General features: G+C 35.0%; 1 protein-coding gene and 1 long non-coding RNA gene across 5 annotated transcripts; both read right to left on the bottom strand.

The window, feature by feature from the left end:
* Positions 1–206: 206 nt before the first annotated feature.
* Positions 207–5,889, bottom strand: LOC141675233 (uncharacterized). Its single transcript, XM_074481947.1, has 2 exons — positions 3,013–5,889; positions 207–2,889 (listed from the first exon to the last, which is right to left on the bottom strand). The coding sequence occupies exons 1-2, from the start codon at positions 5,490–5,492 to the stop codon at positions 2,862–2,864; spliced, it is 2,508 nt and encodes an 835-aa protein (XP_074338048.1). The 5' UTR covers positions 5,493–5,889; the 3' UTR covers positions 207–2,861.
* Positions 5,890–18,026: 12,137 nt separating this feature from the next.
* LOC141675237 (uncharacterized) lies at positions 18,027–22,711 on the bottom strand. 4 transcript variants are annotated; one of them, XR_012555950.1, is made up of 5 exons: positions 19,941–22,711; positions 19,731–19,793; positions 19,590–19,644; positions 19,261–19,402; positions 18,027–18,411 (listed from the first exon to the last, which is right to left on the bottom strand). It is a non-coding gene; the product is annotated as an uncharacterized LOC141675237 (long non-coding RNA). The 4 variants fall into 4 exon arrangements; XR_012555949.1 differs by lacking the exon at positions 18,027–18,411 and having other exon boundaries at positions 19,064–19,402; positions 19,941–21,915; positions 22,040–22,705; XR_012555951.1 differs by lacking the exon at positions 18,027–18,411 and having other exon boundaries at positions 19,064–19,402; positions 19,594–19,644; positions 19,941–22,710.
* Positions 22,712–27,062: the final 4,351 nt, after the last annotated feature.

Here is a 27,062-nt window from a genome sequence, read left to right as displayed (position 1 = left end):
GACCCGCTTTTTGGTTTTTTTTCATTAGTTGATGAAACATGTGAAGTGAAGTAACCTATAAATTTTATTAAGTTGATAATATAAAGCAATTGGTAAATTTAATATAAAGCAATTGGTAAATTTGTTTAACTTTTTATTATTAGTTCATTATTGCTCCTGAAGCAGAGGAACAAAATAGAGAATAAAAATGAAGAACCTGAGCCTGGAATGTTACAGAACAGAATTTTTAAATTGATCAATCATGTGTTGATAAAAATGAAGAACCTGAGCCTGGACAGAACTACGAAGACCTTTGAGTTCCGAACGATGATGCCATACTACTTCCCCAGAAGAGTCCATGTAAGGGGATCATTTTGGAGAGTAGTAGCACTACTTCCCCACTTAACTTTGGGTAATACCGCTTCTGAACCAGTTCCGCCGCCGTGTAAAATAGTTGTAAAAGGCTCTATGTTTCCCAAGGGTAGAAACTCTATGTTAGGAAGGTGGAAAACCTCTTGGGGTAATACTCCGTGTAAACTGGTATACCTAAGGTTAAGAACCCTAAAGGAAGTAGATAAATTAAAGGGTAAAACAGAGGAGATGTTAACTCCTTCAAGATTAAGCACTCTCAGTTGAGTTAAATTCTGTAAGAGTGATTTGAACAATTCATCTTCAAGTTTAACACAATCATTGTAAATGAGATCAAGTCAGACCAGTTTATGCAAATGAGAGATTCTTGAGGGAACTCCATATAAACCAGTATACCCAAGGTTAAGAACTTCTAGGGAAGAAGACAAATTCATGGGTAAAACAGAGGAGATGTTAACTCCTTCAAGATTAAGCACTCTCAGTTGAGTTAAATTCTGTAAGAGTGATTTGAACACTTATCTTTGAGTTTCACACCATCATTGTTACTGAGATCTAGCGAGACGAGTTTACTGGATGTGTTGACAAATACCAAGGCTTGGAGTAAACCCAGTCAAGTCAGCTCTAAAGTTGTGATAATTTGTAGGGTACTACAGTAACACCTTTCCACAATAGTCCGTGAAGAGGGGGGTTCATTCGAACTGCTGAGAGTCTTCTGTCCAAAGCCTTAAATGTGTAGGCATTGACGAAGACGAAGACTTAGATAAGTCTTTTAGAGCTACTTTCTCAAGCTCATTGCAGTTTCCAGGAAAGCAAAGAAATCATGCAATCTTTTAGAGTAAATTTATGTGTATTAGATATAGAAGAATAAGTTGGAGAAACGATATTTTTCTCAGATGAACTGTGTCAAGTTTAATACAAGTACAAAAATTAAGATACAGAAAATTTGACCTGTGATGCTCCCTGAATTGTTTCCTGCATACTAAAAACATTGCCCGAGACTTCCAATTGTTACTAAAATGCAGTATCAGTTTGCACAGCACGCCCAATTTGGAACAAATAACCCAACGGGAACCACCACCAGGCATTGTATGTTTAGTCATGTTTAGTGCAAAGGTGTCCTCAACAAGATTTTATTACCTTTCATTACAGCTCTGTAAGCAACAACTTTTCGATACAACTAATACAGTTGTCCTTCTGAGTAGCTAAGCTATTCAGGATTTATTACAATTTTACACCAGGTATATTCACTATATCAACTCGAAAACAGGGCCTCTTGTCCACCGGACAGGCCAAGTTCATCAAAAGTTGATGCACTCTCTGCTTCCCTATAGAGCAAGTTTTGGATACGGCCTAAAATATAATATTAAGCATCAAATAGAAATATATGTTCGAATTAAGTCCCTAATATTAGCATCAAATGTCATATTCCAATTCTTAGTCTTTGGATTTGAAAAAATGTCATATTCATTAAAAAAAGAATCAGAATACAAGCAAATTGTAGGAGTACTGTTATTCAAGTTTTGCTTAAACTGAAACCACGCAGTTTTTTGCTGGATAGGACTTAAAGAAGGAACAAGGTGGTGTTGCAAGAAGATGATCATCGCAATGATTGCGAAATAACTGGTGATGAAATTACTCATTATCATCATTTTGGCTTTAAAAATTTTGGTGGAGCGATAGTTTGTTAATTTTATCAAGTAAAATGCGAATGTTCTTTGCAGAAAGTAATTAGTCTATCTATGTACTAATAATATGTGGTAAGCAATAGAAGCACTTTTGGGAGACATCCTTCAACAAAAATACAAAATCAGTAGAAACATCCTTGAGAATTCAATTCTTCAGTAATTAGTCAGGGCCCAGCTTGTACAGACATTAGGTGTCAGTCATATTATTATGTTGGGTGTAGTAGGAGCAAGAGAAGACGTAGACTTTGAGAACTAGGTGGTAGTGTTAGTCTGATGCATGTGTATATGTTAGGAGTGTGTTAAAATTTATCTACAAGTGTCCATGCAGAGGAGGTCATTTCAAACAGCCGAGAGTCTTCTGTCCAAAGTCTTAAATGTGCAGGGCATTGACGAGGACGAAGACTTTGAGAAGTCTTTTACAGCTACTTTTTAAAGCTCAATGCAGCTTCCAGGAAAGCAAAGAAATCATGCAATCTTTCAGAATAAATTTATGTGCATTAAATTGTAAGAAGAATACGTTGGAAAAAGGATTATGTTGTTGATAGGATGAACTGTGTCACGTTTAATACAAGTAAAAAGGATTATCTTCTTGCTCTGCCTAGATAACCAATATGGGTTCGTCATTTCTCTACATCCATGAAATTAGTCGGTCTACAAATTATGGGTGTGTTAAGTACTTTTAAATAATCCAAGTAACCTCTTGAGTTGCTTGTTCCAATTGAGTTGATGCAGAGAGGTCATTTATACTAGCGGATAGTTATTTCTCTGATGCATGTATACTGGGGTCCGATCCGACCATGCTTGTCCAAAAGAGTACATGTAGAGGGGTCAGTGTAGATGAATTGTAGTCCGTCTCCTTATATGTGGAACAGAAGCACATTTAGAGCAGTAAAAACAAAGACGGAGACTTTGAGAATTCGAAGATGATTGGATGCAACTTCCAGAATATGACAGAATTAATGAAATCTTATGAACTTACTTAAGCTTAGTAACAGGTAAATTGCGATGATTGCGATGTTGGATAAATTGAACATCTTCCACATGAAAAAAGTTGGTCATTGACGGCAGTGGACCCGAAAACTCATTGTACGACAGATCAATGATTCTTAAGCTATGAAATGGGCGTTCCACCTTAAAAATCGTGATAATAATACCATGAAACTTATTTGATTTCAGCACAAGAACTTGGAGATTAGGAAGAACTTCCAAATATTGCGGGAATGTATCACTAATTTGATTATTTCCAAGATCAAGAACTCGTAAACTATCAAATTCAAGAAAAGAAGAAGGAACTCTTCCTTCTAATTTATTTCCGTTCAAATTTATAGTTTCCAGAGAACGGAAATTTGTGAAGTTTGCTGGAAGGCTCCCCTGAATGTTATTCATCCGTAGATCAAACACTAAGAGACTGGTCAATCGCGTTCGACAACTGGGGAGTACACCACTCAACTTGTTATGAGACAAATTGAGTACCTCAAGAGAGCTTGAATTACAGATCAAGTCGGGTAATGAGCCATTAAGCTCATTGTGCTGGAGATCAAGGTACTGAATGCTATTCCAAGGTAGTTGCTCAAGACCACCGATTAGCTTGTTGTGAGAAATATCCAGATAATACCACACCGACCCAATCCAATCAGGAATTTCCCCTTCAATATCATTGTTTGATAGGTCTACAACATCCAATGAGATCTCTGCATCTTTTGAAAAGTGTGGGAACTCTTTCATGTTGCAAGATGACAATCCTAATATGGAAAGTGTAGGAGGGAGTGGGCTCATAGCTGTGCTTCTCACTGAGAGAAAATGGTTATCAGAAAGATAAAGTTCGTCAAGGGATTCAAGGGGTGAAAACATACTCATGTTCAAAACACCACTGAAATTGTTTGATGACAAGTCAAGAAAAGTGAGGTTCACAAGTTGAGAAATTGATTGTGCATTGATATTAGAAGAATCAGTGAACCCAGTGAACCCATTGTCGCTCAAATCTAAATTTTGTAATGATGGTAGGTTAAACAAACTTGAGGGAAGGGGTCCAGTGAACCCATTACCACTCAGATCTAATACTTCTAATAATGGAAGGTTAAACAACTTTGTGGAAAGGGGTCCAGTGAATCCATTATGGCTCAGATCTACAAAAATGAGATCAAGGGAGTGGACAGCAAATGTAGAGGGTAAAGGCCCGATGAAATTATTAGAATTAAGGTTTATATATCTCATGCTTGTACAGTTTGATAAAGGTGTTAAAATTGGGCCATTGAGATTATTGTTGCCCAAGTCCAAGTAAGTAAGTTGAACAAGGTTCCCAATGGATCTTGGTATGGGCCCAGACAAATTACAAAATGAGAGGTCCAAACTGGCTAATGACTCTAGATACCCTATTGCATCAGGTATACCTCCGTGATTGAAGTTTATCTCTCTAAGAGAAAGGCTTCGGAGAGTAGCACTACTTCCCCACTTAACTTTGGGTAATACTGGTTTTAGATCGAAGTTACCACCCAGGTCTAGAACCTCTAAGTTGGGAAGGTGGAAAACCTCTTGGGGTAATACTCCGTGTAAACCAGTATCCGGAAGGTTAAGAAACCTAAAGGAAGTAGATAAATTAAAGGGTAAAACAGAGGAGATGTTAACCCGTTGAAGATTAAGCACTCTCAGTTGAGTTAAATTCTGTAGGAGTGATTTGAACACTTCATCTTCGAGTTTAACATCATTGTAATTGAGATCAAGTGAGACCAGTTTATGCAAGTGAGAGATTCCTGAGGGAACTCCATATAAACCAGTATCCCTAAGGTTAAGAACTTCTAGGGAAGAAGACAAATTAAAGGGTAAAACAGAGGAGATGTAAGCTGCCTCAAGATTAAGCACTCTTAGTTGAGTTAAATTCTGTAATAGTGACTTAAACACTTCAGCTTCAAGTTTAGCATAATAGTTGAAGCTGAGATCAAGTGAGAGCAGTTTGTGCAAATGAGAGATTCCTGAGGGAACTCTCCCTGAAAACCAAGTACGAGAGAGGTTGAGATGTGTCAAACCTTTTGCAAAGATACCGAATTCTTGAGGGAACTCACTGGAGAGGTAGAAGTCGTTGTTAGAAAGGTTAAGGAACCGGAGATGAGAGAGGTGGAAGAGAGTGCTGTTAGGAAGAATGGCTCCTTCCAGCTGACTGCAACTTAAATCCAAACCGATCACGTCCCCTGTCTTGTGGTCGCAGGTAACTCCGTCCCAGATGCAGTAATCAGAACTCATGCTCCAGTTCATCGTCTTTGGATGCGAATGAATACTATATTCACTGTCGTCGTAAGAATAATAGATGCAATCTGCAGGAGCACTAATAGTCAAGCTTTTCTTGAACTGGAACAATGCTGTTTTTTGCTGTATAGGACTTAAAGGAGCAACAAGGTGGTGTTGCAAGAAGATGATCATCACAATGATTGCGAAATAACTGGTGATGAAATTACTCATTATCATTTTGGCTTTAAAAATTTTGGTGGAGAGATAGTTTGTAAAATGTTGTACTAGCTGATAGTTTTTCTTTAATACTGCAATGGAAGCACTTCAAGAATCGAAAGATGATGGAAATGACTCTTTGGGAGCTACTTTGAAGGTGGACTGCAATTTCAGTAAAATGAAAGAATAATGAAACTTTTAGGAAATTTCTTAAACTTTGTTTCTTCAATTAAACCAATTCGATCAATATCTGCCCGGTAGAAAATGGGCTAGAACTTCATAATGTGTTTATCAAACTTAAACAATTAATTTTTGTTGTTAAAAATCATAATTAATTTAAGGAAAATGTTAGGGGTACCAAATTGGTTTCCAAAAAAGTTACAAAATGCCACGTGTAAGGGTTTATTGGCTATATGAAAATGGACCTCCCTGCATTTACATCAAAAATACCGATAAAATCATTCTATACCGCCACATCAGCCATGACACGTCATTTTGTAACAATTTTTTGTGCCTCTAGCATTACTCTTAATTTAATCCAAAAGAATCTTCTTGATTTGGTTTTTATTGTTGAAGTATGATATGCGGTTTGTTTTTTATTACATCATACATTATCATACATTGCATAATGAATTAGCTATGAGATGCATGTTTCATAAGAGTTCAGCACTCCGAGAATGAAAAGATGATAGAAATAAGGGTTTCTCAGAACTAATTACAAGAGAAAAGGAAAGAATTAAAGAAAATTTCTGAACTATCATCAAACAGAACCAATATAATTTCTACCATAAAGTATAGGGCAAAATTATGGCTTAATAAAATTGTTACTACATGCTTCATTTTATAAATAAATTATAGGAATACGGCACTGATCGTTCTAAATTTTCTGAGATACAAAATCAGTAGGCCAGCTGATAGAAACATCCTTGAGATTTCAATTCTTTTCTCTGATGCATGTGCTTATAGTTAGGTCCGACAATCCTGCTTGTTCATACATTAAATATCAGTCAGAACATATTACTAATGTCTATGTGGGATGCAATAGGAGCACCTTTCTTGTGCAATATAAGGCGTAGACTAAGATCAAGACTTTGAGAAACAACGTGTTTTTGAAAAGCCACTTTGGATGTGCTATAGTCAGGCCCGGCCCTGCTCGTACATACATTAGGTGTCAGTTAGGTACTACGAGTTGTTTTATTCCAACAAGATTGATACAGACGGGCCATTTTAACTAGCTGGTAGTTTTACTCTGATGTATCAATTACATGAAATGGATACAAGATTATAGTTCTTCTACTTTCACAAGTTAAGAAAGATATATCAATTTAGGTAGCTTATTAGTGCTGCTATAGAAGCACTCTTAGAGTAGTAGAAGACAAAGATAAGGATTTTGATAATTGAAAGTTAATGCGAATGTAAATTGTGTTTTTAAATACGTACTACACACGTAGACCGTGGCAGAGAAGGCCATTTTAACCAGCTGAAAGTGTTTTCTTTGATGTATGTATAAGTCAGGTTTGTCCCAATGAACAATAGGTATAAGATGTTTCATAAGAGTCCATGCAGAACCGTATTAATGTGTGGGCTAAATAAAAGCACATTTAGAACGGTAGAAGACGAAGACCATGACTAAGACTTAAAAACTGGAAGATGATAGGATTGAGTCCGTGAGAGTTACCTACATTAAAGCTGGAATGCAATTTCAACAACGGGATTAATTAGTGAAATTTTCTGAACTGTCTTAACATTATTACAATAAAAGCACTTTTAGAGTAGTAGAAGACAACGACCAAGACTTTGAGAACTGTAAGATGATGATTAAATGCGAATGAGTCTTTGAGAGTGAATTTTGGAGCTGGAATGCTCAAGAACAGGAAAGAGATAATGCTGTTCTTTGAACTTTCTTAAACTTTTGTGTGTTGATGTTTGGGCCAGTCAAGTGGCAAAATGATGTATTCTGATCAATTTTTATAAAAATATAAGAAATTGGTTGTATACAACTGGGGCATGAGGTACTTTCTAACAAATTGATGAACTAGCTGCTAATTATGTATGCCATGTCCCATGTGTATATGATTTGCTTCTTTCAAAACAGTCCATGCAGTGGGGTCATTTTTAGATACCAGCTCACAATCTTTTCTTTCATCCGCATGCAGTAGAAGACGAAGATCAAAACTTTAAGAATGGAAAGATGATGGGAGCGTACGGGTCTTTGAGAGCTACTTTGAAGCTGGAATTTTTTGAACTTTTTTAGACCTTCGTCTCTTTCGGTACAAGAAACAATTCAATATCTACCGTGCAAAATGTGCTAAAATGAGTTTCAGTGACCTTCATAATGTTATATCAAATTTGAATTTCTTTATTTATAAATTCTTACATACTCCTTTTTTGAAATTTAAAGGAAAGGCAATTTGTTACTCGTGTCGGAAAAAATAGCTTGAAATAGTCTAATAAGTACCGAGTTTGACAAAAATGGACATGAAGTATTAAAGACTTGTCTAATTTTTAAACCAATTTATATTCAAGCCACAAGTGAACCTTTCCTCTCTTTGTTCTTTTATGATCAAGTTGTCTAGAAACCTTATCTGTCTAAAAAGCTAAATGTGACCTTATATTCTTTTTCATTAATTGATTAAATATGTGAAGCAAAATAACCTATAAATTTTATTAAGTTGATAATATAAAGTAATTTCTAAATTTGTTCAACTTTTTATTATTAGTTCATAATAGAATTTTTAAATTCTATTATGAACTAATAGAATTTAAAAATTCTATTATGAACTAATAGAATTTAAAAATTCTATTAGCTCATAATAGAATTTATAAATTGATCAATCATGTGTTAATAAGCGTTAATCAAAATGATCCATGATAAACATGACCGAATTACGAAGACCTTCCAGTTTCGTAAGATGATGCCATATTACAATGCATCTACTATTATGTGACCCTGGTTGTCCAGAAGAGTCCATATAAGGGGATTACTATGGGATTATTTTAGATAAATTGTAGAGTGTCTTAATTAAACTAGCAAGGGCCTCTACTAGAATCAAACCGGTTCAACATCTTCGGTACAAATGGGCTAGAAATGCATTTCAGTCTTGAAAATACAAAGACCAAAAAATGAGCTACAAAACTGGCTAGAAATGCGTAACTATTAGTGCTGTATTTACTATTCCCAATTACTGTTTAGGAGGTACTTTGATATTATACATTTTTATTAATGCATGGTACATTAGGTATGAGTTGCTTGTTTCTATAGGGTTGATCATGCAAAGAGGTCAGCTTAAGTTGCTGATAGTTTTTCTCTGATGCATGTATAGTCAGGTCTGACCCTGATTGTTCAACAAAATCAATGCAGAGGGGTCATTTTAGATGAACTGTAGTATGTGTACTAATATTGACACATTAAGCCCATACTTGTATAGGTATACCATACATTAATATAGAAGTCTTCTATTGAGCTTCGTCTTTTAAAGAGCAATAGAAGATAGAAGACCAAGACTTTGAGCATAATTGTCACATTTAAAGCGGTAGAAGACCGAGGGCAACTATGGGCACCAGCTCTTAACTTTTTTGCACAAGCGGTGAAGCACTTCACAAAAAAGGCAAACTATTTTTCAAAGTGTCTAACAGTCATTGTTTTTATAACTAAATACACTCAAACACCCAAACCACCTTGCTATTGACAAGGTATGAAATCTCGACTTGAGGGGAATGGAGCGAGAGATTCCATTACATAAAGAGGTCTTTTAAAAAGTTAAAACAATTTCCCCTGTTATATATGAAATGATATACTCTCATCGTGTATGTTACGGCCATATACTTTAAACTCCCTCGTATTCTTTTGTCTGATGCATTTGTATAGTCTTTAGGTGCACACATATTTGAGAACTTTTAAGAAGCAATGATAGAAGACCAAGACTTTGAGCTTAACTGTCACATTTAAAGCGGTAGAGCACCGGGGGCAAGGCGGGGCAACTATCGACACATGCTCTAAAGCTGGATCTATTGACAAAGACCATGCAAAGAGGCCATCTTAAGTGGCTGATAGTTCATTTTAGATGAACTGCGTAGTCTGTGTACAAAAACGTGGGCATCAGTAGAAGACGAAAACAAAGACTTTAGGAACGGAAAGATGACGAGAATTAGTCTTTCGCTACATTGAAGCTGGATGCAAATTACAAGAAGGAGAAGAAATTAACCAAATTTTTTACACTTTGTTAAGAGCTTTGTTTCTTCAAGTAAACCCCGACATATACAGCACAAAATGAGCTAGAAATGCGTATCATCGTAAAAATAGCTTTCAATGATGTTGGATAAATTGATAACCATTTTATTAAAAAACCTTTATAAGCTCATGGAAGGAAAATTAATGGTAATTAAACATCCTCTAAATAATTGATATCTAACCTCTCTTTTGTATTTGTGAAGTCACATTTAGCTAAAATTTTAAGTAAAACTGGAAGACCAATATTTCGAGAATGGATCAGTTGATGCAATTCTGGAGCTGGAATGTTCAAGAACAGAAAAGAAATAATGCAATTCACTGAACTTTCATAAATGTTCTTTATGTAAAACCAATTCCATGTCTAATCTGCAGAGTTTAGTTTATATGCATTCTGTTCTATTTTTAATATAAATTAATATGTACAAATAGTCTGATCTCAACAAAATACTTTCACTTTTCATAAATTGTAGAAGAACTTTAGAGCATTAGAAGACAAAGACCCAAACTGTTTCATAAGAACCCAAGTAGAGTCATCTTAGATAAATTATAGTCTTTCCAGTTATGTGTGGGCTGCAATAGATGCCAATCTAGAGCAGTAAAAGACGAGGGCCAAAACTTTAGAACTGAAAGAGATGGGAATGAGTTTGTGAGAGCTATGTACATTGATGCTGGAATGCAGTTTCAAGAAAAGGAAAGAACTAATGAAATTTCCTGAACTTTCTTTAAAATTTGTCTCTTCAACTAAAACCAATTATCTAGTGTACAAAATGGGCTAGAAATGTGTTCCGGTCTTCAAAGTGTTTTACACGAAGAACTTTGAGATTTAAAAGATGACCTGAATGAGTCTTTGATAGCTACTTTTAGAGGTGGAATGTGATATGGTGTCTTGTCATTTTGAATACCTGCTAATTTGTGGTGGTACCTGCATGAAAAGACAAGGCGTGACGATCCTTTTTAAAAATTTAATTTAGCAGGGGATATACAGCAACTTGAAATTATGTTGGTTTCTTAAATACAAAAACTTCCAGCTAATTAATACAGTAGTTTAGACTCTTTTATCCAAGTTGATGATCTAGCACTTTCAGTGCAGAAAAAGACAAAGACGAGCCACAAGTGAACATATGAGCTCAAACCTTTCATCTCTCTGTTCTGTGCTGTGAGAAACAACCAGAAATTCTTTAGTGATCAATATGATATATCATCAAACATATCTACTGAAAGGACATGGGCTAAAAATGAGTTTCAGTGACTTCATCATGATTTATTCAAACTTGAAAATTCTAGATTTATAAATCCTCTTTGAATTTTGTAGTATAGGAAATTTTGTACTCGTGTTTGAAGAAATAACTTGAAAATGTCTAATAAGTGCTGAGCTTTACAAAAAAAGGACATGAAGTTTTCAGGATTTTTTGCTCTTAAGACAAATTGCTGAATGTTTATATGTGGACTGCAATAGAAACAGTACAGTAGAAGACGAAGACTTAAAATAGTTCAGTATATGACGGAAATGAAATTTCAAGAAAAGGAAAGAAATACATGAAATTTTATGAACTTTCCTAAAGGTTTGTTTCTTCAAGTAAACTCATTCAATCAACGTACAAAGTGGGTCATTTTAGATAAATTATAGTCTTTCTACTAATATCTGAGCACTAGAATACGAAGACGAAAACATGAGAATTGAAACATGACGCGAATGAGTCTTGCATAATTAGTGGTGTGATAGACTCAATAGACTCAATATGCAGGGATCATTTTAGATGGATTGTAGTCAGTGTACTAATATGTGGGCTGCAGTAGAAGCACTTTTAAAGCAGTAGAGGACGAAAAGATGATGAGAATTAGTCATTCGCTACATTGAAGCTGGATGGAAATTACAAGAAGGAAAATTAATGGTAAACATCCTCTAAATAATCGATATCTAACCTCTCTTTTTTATTTGTCAAGTCGCATTTTGCTAAAATTATCAGTAAAACTGGAAAACAATTATTTCGAGAATGGATCAGTTGATGAATTGATAACTACTTTGAAGATTGATGTTATTTCAATAAAATCACTCTTAGAGTAGTAGAAGAGACCATGGCTTTAAGAATTGAGAGATGATCATTAATTCGGCTTTGAGGGAGTCCATGACAGCCGAATTCTGGAGCTGGAATGTTCAAGAACAGCAAAAAAATAATGCAATTATCTTAACTTTCATAAACATTCATTTCTTAATGTAAAACCAATTCCATGTCTAGTCTGCAGAGTTTAGTGTATACATTCTGTTCTAATTTGAATATAAATTAGTATGTACAAATCGTCTGATCTCAACAAAATACTTCCACTTTTCAAAAATTGTAGAAGAACTTTAGCGCAGTAGAAGACGAAGACCGAGACTGTATGAACTATTACAACTCGCGTAGACATAGACAGACAGACCATTTTAACGAGAAGACAGTCTCTTCTTTAATGTTTGTATATGTCAGGTTCGTCCCTGCTGGCTGTACATACATTAGATATGAGATGCTTGTTTCATAAGAACACAAGCAGACTCATTTAGATAAATTATAGTCTTTCTAGTAATGTGTGGGCTGCAGTAGAAGCAAATCTAGAGCAGTAAAAGACGAAGGCCAAGACTTGAGAACTGAAAGAGATGGGAATGAGTCTGTGATTGCTATGTACTTTGATAGCTGAAGTGCAATTTCAAGAAAAGGAAATTACTTAAGAAATTTTATGAGATTTCATTATCTAGTGTACAAAATGGGCTAGAATTATATTTCGGACTTCAAAGTGTTTCCTACGAAAAACTTTGAGATATGATGATGACTTGAATGAGTCTTTGGGAGCGTCATAATTCTTCTTCTTCTTCTTCTTATTCCTGCATGAAAAATACAAAGTGCGTCGATCCTTTTTAAAATAATCAATCGGGGAATATACAGCAACTTAAAATTATGTTGCTTTCTTAGTAACCAATGGAGAGAGTTATCCTACATACAACAACTTCCATCTAATGTGTCATTATCACCAGAAGATGTTCAGACTAATGTGTGGACCCTAATAGAGGCACTTTAAGAATTGAAAGATGATGGAAATGACTATTTGAGAGTTACTTTGAAGGTGGACTGCATTTTCAGAAAAATGAAACTTTTAAGAAATTTCTCAAACTTTGTTTCTTTAATTAAACTAATTCAATCAATATATACGGTAGAAAATGGGCTAGAATTTCATAATAATTTTATCAATGTAAACTTTCTTATATATATGTATCCAAATTCTTTTGGACATCACATTTATTTTTGTTCTTGTTAAAAATCATAATGACTTTAGTCCAAATGAATGTCTTTGATTTGTTTTAATTGTTGAAGTATGAGATGCGGTTTATTTTTTTATTACATCATACATTGCATAATAACTTAGCCAGTCAGTGACAGATGTAGTATTTTAAGTATGACGTGTCAAAAAAATTTGTTCCATATGGTATTAAAAAATTAACTCATTCAACAGATATTAATGGAGATGTTTCAGCGGTATTTAAGTTGTGTTTGTTTAGGGTGATGAAATAAAATGCATAAAATTATTTTTTTTTAATAAAGATTGAGTTAACGAATAATGACACGACTAATGAGGAAGTACAAACTTGATGAGATAAAAATTCTGACAAAAATGGTTTCTATATTCAAATTCGACAATATCTTCGAATGACATATTAAAGTATTTGTCTAGTGTGTGTCCATGTCCATGACACATACTAAACACTAAAATTATTATAATTTGAGTCATTTTGATTCTAGTGATTGTTGTGAATTAAAGTCATTGTCTAGTGTGTGTCCTGCATAACACATACTAAACACTAAAATTAGTATAATTTAAGTAATTTTGATTCATATGCTTGTTGTGAATGCAGGGGTTCTACTTTTATTAAGATTTGAAAGTCAATGAAAATAATCTAAACTAATAAAATTTTATACAAAACCGATATTAAAACCACATTATGAGCACTAATGTTTCAATTAACGATTTGGAGCAAAACAAAAACACCAAGCTAATTATGTATGCCATATGGGTTTGATTTGCTTGTTTCAAAACAGTCCATGCAGAGGGGTCATTTTAAACACTAGCTCACAGTCTTTTTTCTTTCATCGGCATGCAGTGGAAGACAAAGACCAAGACTTTAAGAATGGAAATATGATGAGCATGGGTCTGAACTGAGAGCGACTTTGAAGCTGGAATTTTCTGAACTTCCATAAACCCTCGACTTTTAAAGTAAAAAAAGCTATTCAATATCTACTGAACTACATGGGCTAAAATGAGTTATATGTGGACTGCAATAGAAACAGTACAGTAGAAGACGAAGACTTAGAACAGTTCAGTAGATGACGGAAATGAAATTTCAAGAAAAGGAAAGAAATACATGAAATTTTATGAACTTTCCTAAAGGTTTATTTCTTCAAGTAAACTCAATTCAACATCAACGTACAAAGTGGGTCAATTTAGAAATTTATAGTCTTTCTACTAATATTTGAGCACTACAATACGAAGACCAAAACATGAGAATTGAAACATCACGCGAATGAGTCTGTGAGAGCTACTTTGAAGCTGGAAAACATACTACAGTAGAAAATGGGCTAAAATTGCATAATTAGTGGTGTGATAGACTCAATAGACTCAATAGGCAGGGGTCATTTTAGATGGATTGTAGTCAGTGTACTACTATGTGGGCTGCAGTAGAAGCACTTTTAGTAGAGGACGAAGACAAAGACTTTAGGAACGGAAAGATGATGAGAATTAGTCATTCGCTACATTGAAGCTGGATGGTTGATGCAGAGGTCATTTTAGGCTAGCTGATAGTTTATTTTTGATAGTCTGAAGCATTTATAGTCAAGTCCGACCCTGGTTGTTCAAAAGACTTCGTGCAGAGGGGTCATTTTAAATGAATTGAAGCATGTCTACTAATATGTGGACTGCAATAGAAGCACTTTAAGAATCAAAAGATGATGGGAATGACTCTATGGGTGCTACTTTGAAGCTGGACTGCAATTTTAGGAAAAGGAAAGAACAATGAAACTTCTAGGTAATTTCTCAAACTTTGTTTCTTCAATTAAACCAATTCGATCAATATCTACGCGGTAGAAAATGGGCTAGAACTTCATAATGTGTTTATCAAACTTAAACAAATAATGGAAGTGTAAACTTTCTGATATGTAGCCAAATTCTTTTGTACATCACCTTAATTTTTGTTCTTGTTAAAAATCATAATTAATTTAATCAAAAGAATCTTCTTGATTTAGTTTTTATTGTTCTTGATTTTGATAATGAATTAGCTATGAGATGCATGTTTCACAAGAGTCCAGCACTCCGAGAATGAAAAGATGATAAATATAAGGGTTTCTCTGAAATAATTAGAAGAGAGAAGGAAAGAATTAAAGAAGTTTTCTGAATATCAAGACTTTGAGAAATGACGTATTTTTTAGCCTTCTTTTTTCGAGTCATACAAGTACAATATCTGAACTTTCATAAACATTCGGTTCTTTATGTAAAACCAATTCCATGTCTAATCTGCAGAGTTTAGTTTATATGCATTGTGTTCTATTTGAATATAAATTAATATGTACAAATAGTCTGATCTCTACAAAATACTTCCACTTTTCATAAATTGTAGAAGAACTTTAGAGCATTAGAAGACAAAGACCGAAACTGTTTCATAAGAACCCAAGTATGGGCTGCAATAGAAGCCAATCTAGAGCAGTAAAAGACGAAGGCCAAGACTTGAGAACTGAAAGAGACGGGAATGAGTTTGTGAGAGCTATGTACTTTGATGCTGGAATGCAATTTCAAGAAAAGGAAAGAACTAATGAAGTTTCCTGAACTTTTTTTAAACTTTGTTTCTTCAACTAAAACAAATTATCTAGGGTACAAAATGGGCTAGAAATGTGTTTCGGTCTTCAAAGTGTTTTACACGAGGAACTTTAGGATTTGAAAGATGATGTGAATGAGTCTTCGATAATATGGTGTTTGTTGTCATTTTGAATACCTGCTAATTTGTGGTGGCACCCGCATGAAAAAGACAGCTTAGCAGAATATACAACTTGAAATTATGTTGTTTTCTTAAATACGAAAACTTCCGGATAATTAATACAGTAACCTCTTGAGTTGAGAACGTAATTGTACAAAGAGTTGCATAGTATATTAGGTAGGAGTTGCTTGTTCCAGTTGACTTGATGCAGAGAGGTTATTTGTACTAGATAATAGTTTTTCTCTGAAGCATGTATACTGGGGTCCGATCCGCCCCTGCTTGTCCAAAAGAGTACATGTAGAGGGATCAGTGTAGATGAATTGTAGTCCGTCTACTAATATGTGCACTGGAATAGAAACACATTTAGAGCATTAGAAACGAAGACGGGGACTTTGAGAATCCAAAGATGATTGCAATGCAACTTTCAGAATATGAAAGAATTAATGAAATCTTATGAAAACTACTGACACCAGCTCTAAAGTTGGATGTATTGACAAAGACCAAGACTTGAGAGTCTTCTGTCCAAAGGGTTAAATGTGTAGGCATTGACGAAGACAAAGACTTTGATAAGTCTTTTAGAGCTTATACAGAAAATTTGACCTGTAATGCTCCCTGAATAGTTTCCTGCATACTGATAACATTGCCCGAGACTTCCGATTGTTACTAAAATGCAGGATCAGTTTGCACAGCACGCCCAATTTGGAACAAATAACCCAACGGGAACCACCACCAAGAGCTTTGACAAACATCTTAGCTAGTCTCAAACTTTGTGGAATTATTCAGGGAAGAATCAGACTTGCTTTAACATTTTCAGTAATAAAGTGACGGTACAATTTTGTATGTTTACTTTAGTTCTGTCATGTTTAGTGCAAAGGTGTCCTCAATAAGATTTTATTACCTTGCATAACAGCTCTGTGAGCAACAACTTTTCGATACAACTGATAGAGTTGTCTTTCTGAGTAGCTAAGCTATTCAAGATCTATTACAATTTTACACTAGGTACATTCTCTATATTCAAGATCTCTTTAATGTCATATTCATTAAAAAGATCAAGTTTTGCCAGAAGAAGCAAGGTGGTGTTGCCAGAAGATGATCATCACAATGATTGCCAAATAACTGGTGATGAAATTACTCATTATCATTTGGCTTTAAAAATTTTGGTGGAGCGATAGTTTGTTAATTTTATTAAGTAAAATGCGAATGTTCGTTGCAGAGAATGTTCCTTGCAGAAAGTTATTAGTCTATCTATGTCTAATAATATGTGGTAAGCAATAGAAGCACTTTTGGGAGACGAAGACCGTTACATTGCTGGGCAACAGTCCTTGAGAGCTTCTTGATGGTATGCAACTTTTTTCTGGTCAAGAGAAAAATATCTTGGAAAACTTATGGAGAGTCGAAATTGGATATGTTTATTTTCATTCGTAGTTTCATACATAAAACTAGACAGTCTTAGAATACTCCAAATTTATAAAGTAACACGGCACTGATCGTTATAAATCTTCTGATTTAAATGAACTTGACTAGCTAACATGTAATATGGGGTGTTTACAAAAGGTTCCAAATTAATTATAACCATACGACACTGATCGATTTAAATTTTCCGATTTAAATGAACTTGACTAAGATGTACCGTGACAAAAATACAGAAACATCCTTGAGATTTCAATTCTTTTCTCTGATGCATGTGCTATAGTCAGGTCCCAGCTTGTACATACAGTAGGTGTCAGTCAAAATCTAGTATTATTATGTGGGGTGAAGTAGGAGCTAGAGAATGACAAAGACTTTGAGAACTAGCTGGTAGTGTTAGTCTGATGCATGTGTATGTGTTAGGAGTGTGTTAAAATTTATCTACAAGTGTTCATGCAGAGGAGGTCATTTCAAACAGCTGAGAGTCTTTTGTCCAAAGTCTTAAATGTGCAAGGCATTGACGAGGACGAAGACTTTGAGAAGACTTTGAGGCTTATAGTAACAGGTAAATTGCGATGATTGCGATGTTGGATAAATTGAACATCTTCCACATGAAAATAGTTGGTCTACTGTGCATGCTTTTATAACAGGTAGCATGTACCTAAAAATTACATATTATTACCATTCTGTAAGTACCAGGTCTGACCACCTGACCAATATCAATGAAGTTAAAAATATCCTCCAAAATCAATATTCAAGCTTAGCTTAAACTTGAATAATGCAGTTTTTTACTCGTCGGGACTTCATGCTTAACAAAGTGTTGTTGCAAGAAGATGATCACCACAATGATTGTGAAATTTCTCATTTTCATTTTGGCTTAAAAATTTTGGTGGAGTGATAGTTTGTAAAACACTGTACTTTGAGGTGATATTAATATTATTTTATTCATACCTTCGATTTCAATAAGTATTACAATTTATAGGGCTACAATAGAAGCACTCTTAGAGGAGTAGAAGACGAAGACCAAGATTTTGTTGGAATTAATCTAAACAAATAAATCAGCTGGTCACTAAGGTATTGAGTAAGAGTAGGACTCCAGAGTTGTTAGGATGTGTAGTCAGGAGAATAAGTCGTGGAACTACAACTGAACTATGATCAGCATCAGAGTTTCTTTTCTGAACCAACATTCCCCCTGGCCTCATTTCCCAAGGAGCATATCCCTCCAGACCAACGCCTCCAACCGCGGTAATTCTTCGTGCTGGAGTGAATACTCCAGTAGGCTTGCTCTTCATGTTCATCGTCTCGAAAGTCTATTTATAGAATTAGATAACTTAAGAAATGATGGTACAAGAACTTAAGATGGAAGCTAGAGAAGGAAACCCAAGAATAAAGAAAGAACCAAACTTGTGTCCCACATAGTCAGAACCTCAACAGCAACACACACATGTTTGCATTTGATTACAAGCTAGCACACCAAACTAGCTATAGGCTACTTTAGAAGAGAATGAAATGCCTCACAATTGTCTGATGATGAAGAATGGACAGAGAGGAATATTGTTTAGAATGTGTACTTGAACCATCTATATATAATGAGAATACTTGCATTTTTTTAAATTTTCTCTCTTTTTCTTGCTTTTTGGTGTTGAAAGTATATAGATGCCTTCGATTATTTCGACCTTAATGCAGCACAGGCATGTATTTGTACATTGATTACAGAACCTCAGAACCTCATATGCCGACAAAGTCCCACAAATACACAATGTGCTGGTCTTCAATGTATATGCCCTTTCTCTTGGAATACATATAAATAGACTTCTCATCAATACATCAAAGCAAAGAAAAAAAGAGGGTCTTTTTCAGTTCTCCTCTGGATGGCTTAGTAGTGTGTGCAAAATCATTATCGGAATAAATTTACCCTATCAGGACTTGTCTTTACGGATATTTTAATGAAAAAATAATTCAGATTGTGATAAAATTATTGAAGTTGCTCATTTTGATCTAAATAAGTATACAGCTCTACAAAATTGCACATTGGGCCTTGTTCATTGAAATGAGAATTTTTAACAGAATAGACAGACAAGGCAATATGACTTGGAGAAGAGCACTATAATTTGCAAATCTCAATTCAATGACATTAGGATGCAAAATTGTATCTCTACCTCATTCTTCTTTCTGAGTTTTTGTTCTAGCAGGTTTCACCGGGTTGATAATCTTTCCAAGAGTGACCAATGTTACGGGAACAATGGTTGCAATGAAGTATACACTCTTGTATGCTACGAGTGTTTCATGCAGGCTTAGTACCTGTAATTAACGAGCCAAAAAGATATATATTAATCTCATAATTATATTAGTTGGTGTTTTCTGCAATCAATTTTTTTTTGGTCTCACATATTCTGCCAAACTGCGAATATATGAAAGACTTACTAAGAAATTGATGCATGAGCAGTTAAGAACTCTAAGTGTATACAAGAAGTTCATGAACACAAACCTACTCTTAGTGTTAGCCATTTTTGGAAGAACAGATTGCTGCCACCTGTAAATGACTGCGAAAGACATAGAAGTTAGTATTCTAATAGAAAAATGCCTATTTTTCTTATCACAATACGAACTATGGGTGCCTGCTTGCTACCTCTTGAACCAGAAATCATCAAAACTTTCTGAACGAAGAATATAACTATCCAGGATAGAGACCCTGTTACAGGGAAATGAACAACTCAATCAGTCAGATTAATCAAGTAAAATTTGACAATTAAGTACATAGGATAAACAGTTCAATGAACAAGCTTTATAGAGCAAATACTACAACATAAACTTTTTCTTAAGAGGAAGAAGAGCCTACATTCAGGTTATACGGATACATTTAGGATGATCGAGAAAGTGATGATGTCTTTTAGGAAGCACCATGCTACCAATCCTCCCCTTCTTGGTTTATTGTCATATCAGATAAAAGATTTATGTGGGAACAACTTACATGCAATAGAGCACTGACAGTCAGCAACCGGAAGAAACCAGGTTTCTTCCCCTTCTGAACGAGTCTTTCATAAACATCTAGAGAAAAATAAAAGCATTAAAACACACATATATGTTTAATCATGCTTGAATGTAATCCTCCTGCATCAGAGAGGAATTGCTCCACCAGATCGCTGAATGATTTATCAGGATCTGAAAACAATGGAATCAAATAAGCAACAAGAAAATAAGTACACATATGAAAAAAAGAGGTGCAAATAAGCACGGTCCCATTTGGGTTTGGGTGGTGAAGAATCTGTCCATCCACTGAAACCCAGACCAGAAATAATGATAGAAGATTCCAAAATGGACCAAATGAAATAGTATTTCCAACGTGTACTAAAGGCAACCATATATTGGTAATACATTCGTTTCCAGAAGCCCCATTCTTGATACACAGGTTCAGTAAAACGAGTCAGTGGGAACCGTGGTACAAGGTATAAGTACAAAACCATGCATATGGCAGCTTGGAGAATTGCTCTGAGTGCTGGTGAATATGGATATGACTATATGATGATTGCCTCTCATCTGAAGGCGTCCAAATCTAATTGTGAAGAATAAAGAAAACGGGCTTATAAAAACATAAATACAGTACAATATCTTCGATAAACTGAAAAAACCTGAATTACATGGGATGACGGTTGACATAACATACACATCGAAACAACACTTTATTTATCTCCATTTAATCTCCATCCTCCTGACCTTGAGGCCCAATTCCCTGGCAATGATTCCAGCAAACCATTTTGGTTTTCTAGCTAGCAACATCAAGTATCCAGCAATAAATGCAGGCACCACTCCACAGCCGTATCCAATCACAGATCAAGGATTGCATGACAGATTAAGGATTCTCAGCCTAGGAAACGGGTGTTCTATCTTAGAACGGATGTTCATAAGACCATGAAACTTATTAAATTTCAGAACAAGAACTTGGAGATTTGGAAGAGCTTCCAAACACTGCGGGAATTTGTCATTTATTTGATTAGACTGTAACAGAAACACATCTAGAGCGGTAGAAGAACAGGGGGGGGGGGCAACTATAGACACCCACTTTAAAGTTGTACATATTGGCAACGACCAAGACTCGGAGTTAACCAAGTCAGGTCTGGCACACATTGACTGGTTGTGCATGTAGATTAGGTATGATAATATGCTGGGTGCCCAACTAAGCAGGATTCTATCACAATTTTACAGAAACAGGGCCTCTTGTCTGCCACAGAGGCCAATGTTATCAAAAGTTGCTGCACTCTCCCTATCACTAATAGAGTGTCTAGCATAAGATATACTCGTGACAACGATAGCATATGTTAATATATAATACGCACACATATAGTGATAGGCCTACACCAAAAATCTAGAGTTCTTGAAGGCCTATATGAAATTTATAATCTGTATGATTTAGCAGGAATTTGTCAATTGGACAACATCCGTCAGGCCATTTACAGTTCATTAATAAGGTCCAAATAATTTTAAACTTTTCTAGTAAAAAACTTTGCTCAAATAATTTGAAGCTTTGCTCCATCATGAATTCAACTCATAAACTTTTAATCCGATTTTCTTCATGATTTACCAAATAAGAGATTAAAGATAACATGTTGTAATTACCTCCAAATTACAGATTAAAATCACGACCCTAATAGAATTAGATACAATAGGTAAAAGCATATTAAGGGTTACCGGCCTGCAATACCATGTCTGACCACCCGACTGACATCAACGAAGTCAAAAAGATGCTGCAAATCCATCATGCCTAATTATATTGCGCTTGTTCCAACAATCGAAATATAGTTCACCAAAAGATCGAGCTGCAAAAGGAAGTTAACGCCCATGGGCTAACAGAATCATAAGACACAGAGAAGAAACAAATGGGAATATTATTTCAGAATTATAGACTACATGATATGACAGTTAACATGATATAAAAATTACAGAAAATCTTTAGTATCGCCATTTAATCTCCATCCTCCTGATCTTGAGGCCCAATTCCCTTCCAATTATACCAGCAAACCATTTCGGTCTTCCTGCTACCAACATGAAGTATCCGATAATAAATGCAGGTACCACTCCACACCCATATCCAATCACCACAGCTTCCCAAGTAAATCCGCCAAAAAAGTAATCATCATCTTCTTCTTTCTGGGCTGCAATACAACACTCATCCCCTTTCTTCGTCTTAAAATCATGTTCACACTGTTTGGACAAGGGACGTCCGCACAGCTCCAAGTTACCAACATAGCTATCATTTTCAAACGTACTGAATTGTGGCCCTACTGGAATAGGGCCTCTGAGTTGGTTGAAAGACAGATTTAGACGTGCAAGTGTATTCAGACTAGAGAGCTGATGAGGAATTTCTCCTTCAAGTCGGTTGTATGACAGGTCTAGTGACTCTAACATTAACAATTTCCCGGTTGAGGATGGTATGTGGCCAGTGAGATTATTGTGAGATAAATTGAGATATCGAAGGGACACTAGATTTCCAATGAATTCATCAATCTCCCCTTCAAAATTGTTCCCCGACAGGTCAATGGTTGTAAATACAGTTAAGATTCTTACGAATTCAGTCTCTACTCCCTTAATTACTAGACTCGTTGAATTCTTAGACCTTCGTCTCTTCTGGTACAAAAAGCAATTCAATATCTACTGTGCAAAATGGGCTAAAAATGAGTTTCAGTGACCTTTATAATGTTTTATCAAAATAGAAAATTTTTAATTTATAAATTCTTACATACTCCTTTTTGAAATTTAAAGTAAAGACAATTTGTTACTCGTGTTGGAAGAAATAGTTTGAAATAGTCTAATAAGTACTGAGTTTGACAAAAAATGGACATGAAGTATTAAAGACTTGTTTAGTATTAAAAAATGGACTGAGTTGTTTGTTCCAGTTGAGTTGATGCAGAGAGGTCATTTATCCTGGGGTCGATCCGACCCTTCTTGTCCAAAAGAGTACATGAAGAGGGGTCAGTGTAGATGAATTGTAGTCCATTTACTAATATGCTGAAATGGAATGCAGAGGGGTCAGTGTAGATGAATTGTAGTCCATCTACTAATCTAATAATAACCCAAGAAATTTAATTCAGAAACAAATTTTTACTTGTTAAAGCCTGTAAGATGGCTAATTTTTTACTAATGTCTATGTGGGAGGAGCACCTTTATTGTGTTGTGGGAGGCGAAAACGAAGAACAAGACTTTGAGAAACAAAGTGTTTCTGAAATCCACTTTGGAGCTGGAATGCATCTCTCTCAACCGTTTTTAACATTCTTTCTTCGAGTAATACCAGTACAATATCTATTGTACAAAAAGGGCCTGAATTGAAAAATCAATTTTTTTGCACAAGCAACGAAGCACTTCACAAAAATTGCAAACTATTATTTAAACTGTCTAACAGTCATTCTTTTTATAACTAAATACATTCAAACACCCAAACCACCTTGCTATTGACAAGGTATGAAATCTCGACTTTAGGGAAATGGAGCGAGAGATTCCATTACATAAAGAGGTCTTTTAATAGTTAAAACCATTTCCCCTGTTAAATATGAAATGATATACTCTCACCGTGTACGTTATGGCCATATACTTTAAACTACCTCATATTCTTTTGTCTGATGCATTTGTATAGTTTTTAGGTGCACACATATTTGAGCACTTTTAAAGAGCAATAGAAGATAGAAGACCAAGACTTTAAGCTTAATTGTCACATTTAAAGCGGTAGAGCACCGGGGCAAGGCGGGGCAACTATTGACACCGGCTCTAAAGTTGGATGTATTGACAAAGACCAAGACTTGGAGTAAAACAAGTCAAGTCAGCTATAAAGTTGTGATAATTTGTAGGGTACTAAAGTGACACCTTTTCCACAATAGTCCATGCAGAGGGGGTCATATCAAACTGCCGAGAGTCTTCCGTCCAAAGCCTGAAATGTGCATGACATTGATGAGGACGAAGACTTTGAGAAGTCTTTGACAGCTACTTACAAAATCTCAATGCAGCTTCCAAGAAAGCAAAGAAATCTTTTACAATAAATTTATATGTATATTAACTATAAGAAGAATAAGTTTGAAAAAGGATAATGTTTTCGGATGAACTGTGACATGTTTAATACAAGTAAAAATATGAAGATGCAGAAAACTTGATCTTCATGCTCTGCCTAGATAATAACCAATATGGGTTTGTAATTTGAGAAGTAAATGTTGATGCGAATGAGCCAGTGGGAGCTACTTTTGGAGCTAAGAAAGTTACACTGAGTTCTCTACATCTTAAATGCAAGAAGTACCGGCTAACACGACAGTTGAGAGTCTATTTCTTCATATTAATGATATAGCTCAACCAAATATTTATGAACATCCATGAGATTAGTCTATCTACTAATTATGGGAGTGTTTAGGTAAAATAGGTGGTCTGCAATATAATCACTTTTAGATAATCTAAATAACCTCTTCAGTTGAGATCGTAATTGTATAAGGGAAATTATCAGTGTAACATATTAATTCATAGTATATTATGTTGGAGTTGCTTGTTCCACTTGAGTTGATGCAGAGAGGTCATTTGTATTAGCTGATAGTTTTTCTACATCTACATATTCATACACAGAGTCCATAAGAGTCCATGTAAGGGGATCATTTTAGATAAAATTGTAGTCTGTATACTAATATGTGGACTGCGATAGAAGCTGTAGAAGACAAAGACTTAGAAGGTTGGAATGCAATTTCAAGAAAAAGGACAGAAAATAATGAAATATGAAATTTCACGTACAAAGTGGGCTAGAATGGATGAAAAACATCCCCTATGAAGTAAACTCTGTCATTTCCGTCAAATCTTAATTAAATTAGCAAGTGTCTCTAGTCTGCTAGAATCAAACAGATTAATCTCCTTTTATGTATATATTGACAATTAAGAGAAGATTTAAAGATGATTAATGTATAAGAAACATTAAAAAATTGACAAACAAGAATCTTTAAGATGTTATACGAGATAGACATAGTGAAGATAGTTTTACATGATCTATATGTTAAATGTTTTACAAGTATGTGAAGATAAATTATAGTCTTTCTACTAGTATGTGAGCACTACAATACAAAGACAAAAACATGAGAACTGAAACATGATGTAGACCTAATTTGCTATTCCTAATTTCTGTTTAGGAGGTACCAAAAAATGGGAATTGAAACATGATGGGAATGAGTCTGTGAGAGCTACTTTGAAGATGGAACACATACTACACTACAAAACTGGCTAGAAATGCGTAACTATTAGTGCTGTATTTACTATTCCCAATTACTGTTTAGGAGGTACTTTGATATTATACATTTTTATTAATGCATGGTACATTAGGTACGAGTTGCTTGTTTCAATAGGGTTGATCATGCAAAGAGGTCAGCTTAAGTTGCTGATAGTTTTTCTCTGATGCATGTATAGTCAGGTCTGACCCTGATTGTTCAACAAAATCAATGCAGAGGGGTCATTTTAGATGAACTGTAGTCTGTGTACTAATATGTGGGCTTCAATAGAAGACGAAGATAAAGACTTTAGAAACGGAAAGATGATGAGAATTAGTGTTTTGCTACATTGAAGCTGGATGGAAATTACAAGAAGAAGAAGAAGAAATCAACCAAATTGTCTACACTTTCTTAAGAGCTTTGTTTCTTCAAGTAATTAAACCCCAACATATATGGCACAAAATGAGCTAGAAATGTGTTTCGTCCTTAAAATAGCTTTCAATGATGTTCGATAAATTGATAACCATTTTATTAAAAACCTTATTATAAGCTCTGTTAGAATTCAAACCCTTTTTTAAAATAATAATTTTATTTTGAATTGTGGATTGTCACCATGCAAAGTCAGATGTGTAATAATTATAATTACTTTAATCCAAAATAATCTTATGCAGTTTGTTTTTTATTAAACCATACAATGCATAATGAATTAGCTAGGAGATGCATGTTTAGAGTCCATGCAGGGGTTATTTTTTAAAAAGTTGGAGTCAATTTCCTGATCGGTGGGTTCTAAGGAGATCTAGTAAGAGGCTCTCCTGATCGGTGGGTTCTGAGGAGATCTAGTAAGGGGCTGGATCCGCGGACTGCAATAAAAGCACTTCTAGAGCAGTAAAGGACCACTACCAGCACTCCGAGAATGAAATGATGATAAAAATGAGAGTCTCCCAGAACTACTTAGAACTTAGAAGCTGGAATGCAATTTCAAGAAAATGAAAGAATTAAAGAAATTTTCTGAACTCTCTTATCAAACCTTCTTTTCATCAAGCAAAACCAATATAATTTCTACCATACATGCTCCTCTTCATGATTCACATGTCAGTCTTTAGCTTATCACTTTTAATTTTCCAGACATATACTCAACATTTAAAAAAGGTTCCCAATAAATTATAGGAATACGGCATTGATCGTTCTAAATTTTCTGATTTAAATGAACTTGACTAAGATGTATAGACTACTGACCTCCTGTACCTTGACAAAAATACAAAATCAGTAGGCCTGGTAGTAAAATCCTTGAGATTTCAATTCTTTTCTCCGATGCATGTGCTTATAGTCAGGTCCGACCCAGCTTGTTCATACATTAGGTATCAGTCGTAATCTGTTACTAATGTCTCTGTGGGGTGAAATAGAAAACCTTTATTGTGCAATAGAAGACGAAGATCAAGACTTTGAGAAACGACGTGTTTTTAAAAAACCACTTTGGACTGGAATGCATTTCTCTCAACATTTTTTAACCTTCTTTGTTCGAGTCATACCATTACAATATATGTTGTACGAAAAGGGCCTAAAAATGTGAAATCAATTTTTTTTGCACAAGTGGTGAAGCACTTCACAAAAATTGCAAACTACTATTAAAAGTGTCTAAGACGTCATTCTTTTTATAATTAAACACACTCATACACCCAAAAGAGGTCATTCTTTTTATGCAATCTCGACTTCAAAGGAAGCGAGGGAGAGACACCACTACA

The sequence above is a fragment of the Apium graveolens genome, chromosome 7, assembly GCF_009905375.1.
Source record: "Apium graveolens cultivar Ventura chromosome 7, ASM990537v1, whole genome shotgun sequence".
Taxonomy (NCBI): domain Eukaryota; kingdom Viridiplantae; phylum Streptophyta; class Magnoliopsida; order Apiales; family Apiaceae; genus Apium; species Apium graveolens.
Note: the sequence above shows the minus strand (reverse complement) of the source record. Positions and strands in the feature narration are given on the sequence as shown.

Excerpts from the sequence above, each read along its gene's own strand:
- LOC141675233 (XM_074481947.1), bottom strand. The coding sequence starts at position 5,492 with ATGATAATGAGTAATTTCATCACCAGTTATTTCGCAATCATTGTGATG. Across the intron at positions 2,890-3,012 it reads TTACCTGTTACTAAGCTTAA|GAGACGGACTACAATTCATC; the intron begins GTAAGTTCATAA and ends TCCACATATAAG.